At 49.4% G+C, this 9856-nt stretch overlaps 1 protein-coding gene across 2 annotated transcripts in view; it reads left to right on the top strand.

Annotated features, from left to right (window-relative positions):
- Nucleotides 1-9856, top strand: part of GOLGB1 (golgin B1) — a 42531-nt gene that overhangs the window by 888 nt on the left and 31787 nt on the right. The window contains exons 2-7 of one of the 2 annotated variants that reach the window (XM_060279318.2): nt 4560-4656; nt 5917-6069; nt 7705-7848; nt 8375-8515; nt 9431-9553; nt 9725-9838. In XM_060279318.2, coding sequence (XP_060135301.2) covers nt 4567-4656; nt 5917-6069; nt 7705-7848; nt 8375-8515; nt 9431-9553; nt 9725-9838 — 765 coding nt within the window. In that variant the 5' untranslated portion in view covers nt 4560-4566. Of the gene's footprint in view, nt 1-4440; nt 4657-5916; nt 6070-7704; nt 7849-8374; nt 8516-9430; nt 9554-9724; nt 9839-9856 lie in introns of both variants that reach the window. The other variant, XM_060279319.2, reaches the window with a different exon arrangement.

The raw sequence follows: 9856 nt of genomic DNA, 5'->3' as shown, positions 1-9856 counted from the left end.
TTGGTAATAAATAAATTTATTATTTATACCCCGCCCATCTGCCTGGGTTTCCCCAACCACTCTGGGCGGCTTCCAACAAAATATTAAAATACAGTAGTCCATCAAACATTAAAAGCTTCCCTAAACAGGGCTGACTTCAGATGTCTTCTAAAAGTCGGGTAGTTGTTCTAAAGCTGTAGCTTAGGGTCCCACTCTCTTGGGGCTCCCAAAAAAAAAACGAAAGAAAAAAAACCTGGATGTATATTTCCAAAATATAAGATAAGATAAAAATCTAATAAAAGAAAACCTACATACAGCAACAGTGTATGTTGCTCCCTAAAATATCACTGGTTTGCTCATTTCTATATATAGGGTGCCTATGTTCTGCATGGACTGATTGCATGGACTGACCATCAGGTCCAGTCGTGTCCGACTCTGGGGTTGCGGCGCTCATCTTGCTCTATAGGTCGAGGGAGCCGGCGTTTGTCCGCAGACAGCTTCTGGGTCATGTGGCCAGCATGACAAAGCTGCTTCTGGCGAACCAGAGCAGCACACGGAAACGCCGTTTACCTTCCTGCCGGAGCGGTCCCTATTTATCTACTTGCACTTTGATGTGCTTTCGAACTGCTAGGTGGGCAGGAGCTGGGACCGAGCAACGGGAGCTAAACATTAGGAAGAACTTCCTGACAGTAAGAGCTGTTCGGCAGTGGAATTTGCTGCCAAGGAGCGTGGTGGAGTCTCCTTCTCTGGAGGTCTTTAAGCAGAGGCTTGACAGCCATCTGTCAGGAATGCTTTGATGGTGTTTCCTGCTTGGCAGGGGGTTGGACTGGATGGCCCTTGTGGTCTCTTCCAACTCTATGATTCTATGATTCTACCCCGATGCAGGGATTCGAACCGCCGACCTTCTGATCAGCAAGCCCTAGACTCTGTGGTTTAACCCACAGTGCCACCTGGGTCCCACGATTGCATGGTAACATGTGCAAATGGCTTGAGATATCTATTAGGTCCATAAACTACCATATAGTGTATATTCCACACAAAAAGAGCGACCAGGGCCTCATCAAACCTAAATCCAGCTCTGCCACCATCCCTGCAGGTGCTCTTTAAAGGCAGCCTCCTCTTCTCAGCCTCTGCCCCTTGGACTTCCCATAAGCTGGAAATGGTTGGTACCTCCTCTTGTCTTGCTGGTTCCAGTGCACCAGTTCTACAGCTCTCGTGTGACTTGGGGTCGCTTTCACACTGCACAGCATTAGCCTGGCTCGCCGGTTCCCTGAGAGAAGGTTGCAGCATCCGTCCCTCATCTGGGGCTAAGCCAGGAGTGAAACAAGCCATGAGCTGTAACTGGAGTTTGCTCTTGGTTTACCACCCATGGTTCGTCTTAAGTCAAACCACAAAGCTGGGTTCACACATAATGCAGACCCAAATCACGGCTTGGCCTCTGATAGCGTTGCAGCAGCAGTCCCATGACCATCACTCCAGGGACCCGCATGTTTAGGGTTGCCAGACTCAACAGAGGACAGGACTTCTGTGCCTTTAATTGCCCTGCTCTCTTTTGAGTCTGGAAACTTTAGAGAGAAACCAGCAGACCCTGTGTTTAATTTCCAAGCAAAGGGGCTGCTGGTTTCTCTTTAAGGTTTCCAGACTCAAAAGAGAGCAGGGCAATTAAAGGCACAGAAGTTCTGTCCTCTATTGAGTCTGGCAACCCTATGCATGTCTGCTTGCCTGCTCAAAGCCATGGCTTGGGTGAGCGTTATATGCAAACTGGGCAGCTACGTTTGAAACCAGGAGGTGGAGAAAATGTTCCTTAAGTTTGTAATCTTCCATTCTGTGCCCAGTGCAAATGAAGAGTGGGCTGTGGCCTTGGTTACTTTGACAAGCTAGAATTAAGTTAGACATGTTTTGTTTCATTTACTTATAAAAATATAGAGCGCTATTTCATTAAGAAAAAACTAAAAGCAGTTCACAAGAGAAATAGATAAAAACATGCAGTAAAAACATACTAAGAAGTTAAAAACAGGCACCAGTTAACCAGTGGGGAAAGATGCACTCTTACTTATACCCTTTTTAAAAGGTGGGTTTTTTGGGGGAGGGTGGCGTTATTGGGTTGTTGTTGTTTTGATTATGTATATTGTGGTTTTATATTTTGATTTTATTCTGTGAACCGCCCTGAGACCTCTGGATATAGGGCAGTGTATAAATTCAATAAATAATAATAATACTTGCCTGCTGAATCTCTGTTGACAGAGTATTCCACAATCTTGTGTGGGTGACACTAAAAGGCATTATTTCTCATTAGTAAGTGATCTTTTCTTGATAACAAGGCATAAATATTCTGGAAGAGCAGAAGCTGTGGCCACAGGCTTATTACCTTAAGTAAGCTTCTGCAGAGGAATTTCCCCAAGGAATCTGTTTGGGTTGCCACTCACCTGGCCTGATGATTCACCCTCCCTGCTTACTTGACTGGAGGGCTGCTTTGCATAAGGCTCTGTGTTGGAAAACCACAGGTGTGCTGTCATGTGAGACAAAGATGTATCTCAAGGGTGGCCAACTCCCAAGAGACTGCGATCTACTCACAGAGTTAAAAACTGACAGTGATCTGTAAGTTGTTAAGCTTTTTTTTAAGGAGGAGGAAAGCCCCATTTTTTAGAAGGGCAGCGCAAAGTTGTTGAGCTTTTTTTTAGGGGTGCCAAAATGGTTGAGCTTCTTTGGGGCAAGCCAGTGATCTACCACAGACACCCAGTGATCTACCAGTAGATCACAATCTACCTGTTGGACATGCCTGATGAATCTGATTCACCACCTCAAAAGTGTAGCTTTCCTAGAGTGAAGTGCCATAAAATGTAACATTTCCCAAGCATGCATTTGTTGTAATTCATTCAACAGCCCAGTAAGGTCAGTCAGTATTATTACCCCCTTAATACAGGTAGCTGGGCAGTGATGTAGGACAGAAAAGAAATCCCAGTGCTTTCTTTTTCTGTAGAAAAAATTCCATAAGTTCATTGGTAGCAATCAATGAATGCTAATTTCAAATAGATGTTAGACAAGTTCGGCAGTTTCCAGGTTTTGTAGTAAAGCTGATGTGCTAAGTTAGACCACTCTCTAGGGTCTAACTAGAGAATATTTTCTGGTGCAAATTTTACCTTGTGCAAATTACCGTATTTTGCATAGGCAATTCTCTCTCCACTTCCTGAAAACCCACATCAGGTTAGGCTAAAGCTGAGAGGTCCTGGGTTGCCCAAGGTGGCACTTGGTGAGTCCATGGCAGACTTGGACCAGGGACTCACTGATTCACAGCACAGTTTCTTAGCCACACTCATGCCAGGGAAGTTAAACAGAATTAACAGCTTCTGTGAAAGTACCTGCTGCTCCCATGCTCAGCAGCCCCACCCAAAGCGCCCAAGGGAGTTGAGCAGCAGGAAACACTTATCAATGTCCGGGTAGCCTTTGCTGACGTTCTGGCTGGTGTTTGAGGAGCAGGCGGCGTCACCTCTGCTTCCAACAAGTCAGTTGTGCGTATCTGACCTGGGCGAGAACACCATTTGTTGGAAAGTCAGGGAACTGTTTTTATAAATAAAGGGTGAGGCAGCAGGAACAGGGAATCCTCTCCTTGCCACCGTTTAAAGGTACCTTCAAGCCGGGGGGGGGGGTAGCTGGGGCCTTCCAATGCTGTTGGATTGCTGCTTCCATCACCCCTGGCCTTTGACAGTGGGTCTGATGGGAGTTAGATTCAGACAACGAAGGTTGTAAAGCCTGTCAGGAGATATGGTTTTGATTCTGCAGCACTTGAAATGTCCATGTTTGGAAACGGTGTGGGTGTTGAGAATGCAGGTGATGAGATCTGGGAATCTGTTCACTCAAGCCCACTGCCTCTGCCCATCCTCCCTCTGCCTTGAGCAGTTTGGAGTTGCCGCGGGGGTGCTCTCCCTTTCAGGCTTTCTTGGTTCTGGTGCAGCTAGTTCAGGCTTGAAAGTCAGTCCTTGGAACATCCCAAGCGTAGTGTGCTTTCCTCACTCATCACACATTTCTGTTTTTAAAATAATTTGTGGCCCATGGTTGACCTGAAAGGATAAATAAAAGGGATTCAATTCCTTTTCAGCTTCTGCAAGCTTCCTAGCCTAGTTGCTTGGAGATAATTTTGAAATTCTGTAGGCTGCCAGGCAAGGGTCCATTTAGAAACCTGGGTGAAGAAGGGATCTAAGGAAATGTCCTTTCCCCTAGCTTCAGCTGTGAGGCTCATTCCTGATTTCTGAACTCAGTGAAGCGAATTTCCGGTTTCTGACCAAGGCAAACACTTGGTCTGAGGTGGGCATGTTTCCCCGGGGATGTTTCATCCTGGACGGCAGCAGATGGGGCAGTCCCCTTATTCCCTGCATGCTTGAGATGTCTGGATGCTCGATTCTGTGTGTGGCCTTGGGCAATAAGCAAGTTCTTCCTTGTCTCTTTTGGCTTTTGCTACGGCAGCATGGTGGAAGCAAGTTCCCTGCACAGCGACTGAACCTAGCCCCAAACCTTTCCCGTTTGTGTTTGTGTGCTGACATCCACTTTCCCCTTCTCCTCTCTGTGCTGCTGCGCGCCTGGAGGCTCAAGATGCTGAGCCGCTTGTCCGGACTGGCCAACACTGTCCTGCAAGAGCTGTCAGGGGAAGGAGAGGCTGCAGAGGCTGCTGATCTGCCTGATGTAAGTAGCTTTTCCCCAGCCGAGGCCTGCTGCACGTTGGGTGTGGGGAAGGAAGGGTCTGCAGCATGCATGTGCTTCTCCCGAGTTGCCAGCTGGGCTAGGAGGTCCTGGCTGCACAGAGGCAGCCTAAAACAAGGAGGGCATTTGTGCTCAAAGCCTGTGCCTTAAATTGTCTTGGAAACAGGCAGAAGACAGCACAAATACTGGTCATGAGATGCCTGCATTGTGGGGGGTTGGACTAGATGACCCTTAAAGTCCCTTCCTGTGCTACAGCTCTGTGATCCTATGATGACCTGCGCCACACACACTAATTCTGTGAGGAGATGAGCTGCCACCTTCTGCCCTGGCTCCTGGCTCCTCCATAGAGGCTGTGGGGCATTCATTAGTAGACAAGCCTCAGCTTATCCCCCCCCCCCCACAGCTGGGTTTTCAGTTCTGCAGTCCAAGCAGAATCACACCATTTGGAGCTGCTTCACACGTGCACGCTCTCTGCCTGCTTTCCCACCCATTGTGCCCTTTAATGACCAATGGTTCACAGCTGAATATGTGAATGGCGTCCTCTCAGAAATGTGCCACTTGCGGCAGCCTGCAAGTTCTGTTTGTGGTGCTTGATTTGGGATGGCTCATTCATAGATGCAGCCCTTGATTTCTCAAAGCTTTTTCTGATTACCGCCCTCTGGGACTCTCAGGGCAAACCCACAGCATACATTTAAAACACATCCAATGCACATTTAAGCCCGTGACTACCTCCCCTCCCCACCGCCCCAAAAATCCCAGGAGCTGCAGTTTGTTAAGGGTGCTGGGCATCACAGCTTGGTGAGGGGGGACTATAATTCCCAGAGTTCTTTGGGGAAGTCATGTGAAATGCCTATGGCAACATGAGAACAGGCCTTATCTGTGGTGGTTCCCTGTTTGTGGAACGCTCTCCCCAGGAAGGCTCGCCTGGAATCTTCATTACATATCTTTAGGCACCAGGTGAAAACATTTCTTTTCAACCAGGCCTTTGGCTGATTAAGCAGTGTATGGCTTTTAAAAAATGTGTTTGGGGTGGGTTTTTTTTGTTATTATGTATTTTGTGCTGTTATACCATAAACCGCCTTGTGATCTTCGGGTGGAGGGCAGTATGCACATTTTATAATTAAAAATAATAATATGGTGCGGATCCGCCGCCGCCAGATGTTTACCCCTAGGGATGAAGCCAGATGTTGGCTCCTTTGGCCATGGCGTTTGTTGCACAGAGTTCTTCTTGTTACCCCGCAGGGGCCAGTCCTGGAGCCCAGCCAGCAGAATGGGGAGGAGACGCCAGAGGACGTTCTGGAACGGCTGGGCCACATGGAGAAGCTGGTGGCGCAGCTGAAGGACCTGGTGCGCGAGAAGGATGCTCAGCTACGGCAGAAGGATGCCCTGCTACAGGTACCATTCCTCTGTGGGAGGGGTCACTGCTCAACTCTTCCCTAACTGGGAACCTTTCGTCTGCTGCTGCGACGCTTACAATTGCAAAACCCGAGATGGGGGTCAGGAGGCCATTGAGCCCAGCCCCTTGCCCCACTGTGGGGCCTTGGCTCACGTCAGCCTCTGTGGGGTTGGCCCATAGCAGCTTCCCAGTCCCACAAACTGCACAGCCTCTTCTGTCTCCAATGCTCCAGTGTCAGGCTCGAGGGATTCTCTCCTCCCCCGGCAGCCTCCAGGATCAAAGAAGAAACAAGAAAGTTTGTTTTTATGGTTTTATTCAGTAACTGTGGAGCAGAGCACTCTGAGCCCCTTTCCTTCCTTCCTCCAACAAGAGGCTGAGAATCTACGGGACGCCACAGGGTTCAAACTCTGCAGCGTTCTTTGTTCTGGAATGCTGAGTGATCTGCGAGTCCTTGGAGAAGGAGGAGTTCGCAGGCTCTCTAAGGGTGTGTCTGCTGGCTGCTCTCCAACTTCCCCTCTCTCTCTCCTCCTATCTCGGAGCTTGGCAGTTCTTCATGCAGCTGCAAATCAGCCCTGTCTCCTTCTGCTCTTGAAACTGCTGGAGAAAGGGTGTGTGTGTGTGTGTGTGTGTGTGTGTGAATCTCCCCCTCCTCTTCCAAAAGCAGCTGAGGGGATGGAGGGGGCAATGCCCAGCCCTCCTCTTCAGTCCAGTCTCTGACCTCCAGTGGAGGAATGGTATCCTCAGCATGCCAGTGGCACTTTGCTCAAGAACTCCTAATGGCCACTCCCTGCGGCATCATATAGGTGCTGAATAGCCTTGGGGACAACATAGTGCCCTGGGGTACCCCATAGCATAGGCACTAGGGGCCCGAAGAGCAGCCTCTCAGTGCAGCTCTCTGGACCCAACCCTGCAGATAGGAATTGCAAGAAAGGAGATTCCAATGGAGCCTTGGGGAGAAATTTCTGACATTAAGGGCCATTTGACAGCAGAATAGACTCCCTCAGGAGGTTGTGAACTCTCCTTCCCTGAAGGTCTTTAAACAGAGGTTGGGTGACCATTCGTCCTGGGTTCTTCAGCTATGCTTCCGGCATTGCAGGGGGTTGGACTGGATGACCTTTGGGGGTCCCTTCCAGCGCTACAAAAACCCCACAGTGTGATGCCACCAATACCTATCCCACAGAGTTGGTCCAGGAAATAGCCATGAGCAAGCGTGTTGAAAGCTGCTGGGAGATTGGGCAAACAGAGCAGGGTTGGGCGCCCCTTGTCCTTTTCCCTATAAAGGTCATCCATCAGGGCAAAGGAGGCCGATTCAGTCCCCAAACTGGCGTGAATCCGGATAAGCAGTCTCATCCAGGAAGAACTGCAGTTGTCCTGCCATGGCTTTCCCAGAAAGGGATGATTGTACTGAGATTTAGTGGTTACAAGCTGTTGGGGTCCAGGGCTGGCTTTTCCAGAAGTTGTCCTTTTAAGGCGGCAGGTGCTACTTCCTCATAGGGTGAGGCGTTCCTAGACCCCCTCGTTACGGGTGTTAACCTTCCCCTCTGCAAACGGGGTGTGGGGTGGGTGCCGTTGGTGTGTGCTCTGCTGCTTTGAACATGCTGTAGTTCCCTGTATGTGAAAATTCCCTCCTCCAGGAAGAAAAGCAGGCTGCGGAAGCCAAGCTGCGGAAGCTGAAACTGCAGGCCAAAGCTAAGCTGGCATCTCAGAGCAAGCGCTTGGAGCAACTTTCAGAACAGGGAGCAGCATCGCCTGCAACAGACCCTCTTTCTTCCACAAAGGTGGGACTAGCCAGCCTCCTGGTCTAGAATGCTTACTCTCCTTTTCCATATCGCACACCTTTTTATTTTTTGACCTCACCTGCCCTCTGTGCTCTCAGAAGCCATTCTTTGCCCTGGGAAGTAGCTCAGCCGCACAGCCGGTCGCTGAAACACTTTTGTCCCTATTTGCTGCTTGTGTCTCTTGTCTGCTAAGCCATGGCGGACGCTAGTGAGCTCCTTCCACATCGCCAGAAAGTCCTTGCTTAGGTCCCCTCTGGCTTCTGATGTGCCTCCCCAGGAACCGATCAGCGAGCTCCTCTCCCCAGCAGTATGCCTCTCTTCACATCTAGAAAGCTTCAGCTACAAGATTAAATTATGAAGAGCCAAGGGGAAAGCTGTGTTAGCGTTCTAATGAAGCTAATGCTTTAAAATAAATACCGTACTCCAAAGTGTTTGGCCAGTGGGTTGACCGAACCTCTTCTTTCCCGGTCAAAAGTATACTGTTCACAGATCGCTCCCTTTCAGTAACTTGCTGCCTCCTTTCCAGAGTGACCAAGGGTCGCGAGATGAGCGAGAAGAGGAGACAGAGCTGCTGCAAAGGCGGTGTCGGGAGCAGGAGGAAACGGTGGGGAAACTGCAGGAAGAGCTGGAGGCAAAAACAAGAAGCGTGGAGGAAGCACAGGCCCAGGTAGGGAGGAAATAATAATAATAATAATAATAATAATAATAATAATAATAATAATAATAATAATTTATACCCTGCCCATCTGGCTGGGTTTCCCCAGCCACTCTGGGTGGCTCCCAACAGAATACTGTACTGTATTAAAAACCACGATAAAATGTCAAACATCCGGAGGAAGTTGTGGAGGCTTTTTGTAGTATCTTAGTCGCTTCTTTTGGCATTCTGGGCCTCGTTTGAGCAAGGGCAGAACTGGGAATTGTGGCCTTGAGGTTAGAGAATTGGACTGGGACCTAATCCCATGAAGCTCACCTTGGGAGTCAGTAACTCCCTCTCAGCCTAACCTACCTCATAGGGTTGTTGTGGGGGTTAAACGAGGAGGGGGAGAGCTCCTTGCAGAAGAAGGTGAGATGTAAGTGCAGTAAATAAATAAATGGAACTCTCTGTAAGTAGAGTTGGGTTGTGGCCACCTCCTGCCACTGGCTTCTCGGCAGTTTATTCTGAGATGCAGTCAAAGGTCATGCCTCAGTGCATTGAACAGCACAGACAAAAGGAGATACTTCTTCAAACGGCACATAGTTAAACTACAGAACTCCCATCTGCAGGAGGCGATGGGGGTCATCAACTTGGATGACTGTCGGCGAGGATTAGACTAAATCACAGAGGCTACTTGCCACAAAGGCTATGTTCACTGTTGGAGGGAGTTTGCCTCTGAATGCCAGTTTCCGAGGGGTCACAAGCAGGGAGGATAATTTTGTTGCCTGATAATTTTCAGGTCCTGTCTGTGGGCTTCCCATAGACAGGTTGCTGGACCAAGTTTAAAATACTAATATGAGTTTCTTCGCTCCTCGAAACACCTTTTTGACTCCCAAGGCACAGGGAATTCCTGCTAGCAACTTTTTCACTTGTGTATTCTGTTGGCAGATCAGCGCTCTGGAAGAGGAGGTTCAGAAGAAGGACTCTCTCCTCAAGGAACAGGCCCACCAGCACCAGGCCGAATTGCACCAGCTGGCCGCCCGTTCTGATCTGGAAGCGGAAATGCAGCAGGTGCGTTGGCAGAGGTTTGCGGGTGAGGGGTGAGATACGCGCTCCAAACCGGGCCAGTAAAAGGGATTGGAGGGCTCAGACGAGGAGAGCCAGAGACAAAGAAACCCGCAAGTGAAACCCTCTGGATTTGTGCCTCTGAGCCTGGCAAAACTGATGTTCTCTCTGTCTCAGAACCTGCGGCTGTTGCAACGGAAGCTGGAGGAGCAGGAGGCAGCCCTGCTGGGGCGAACGCAGGTGGTGGAATTGTTGCAGCAGGAGCTGAACATTACTGAGGAGCAGAAGCAGGTACTCACATTCCGTACG

Source organism: Zootoca vivipara, chromosome 9 (genome assembly GCF_965207765.1).
Source record: "Zootoca vivipara chromosome 9, rZooViv2.hap1.1, whole genome shotgun sequence".
Taxonomy (NCBI): Eukaryota; Metazoa; Chordata; class Lepidosauria; order Squamata; family Lacertidae; genus Zootoca; species Zootoca vivipara.
Note: the sequence above shows the minus strand (reverse complement) of the source record. Positions and strands in the feature narration are given on the sequence as shown.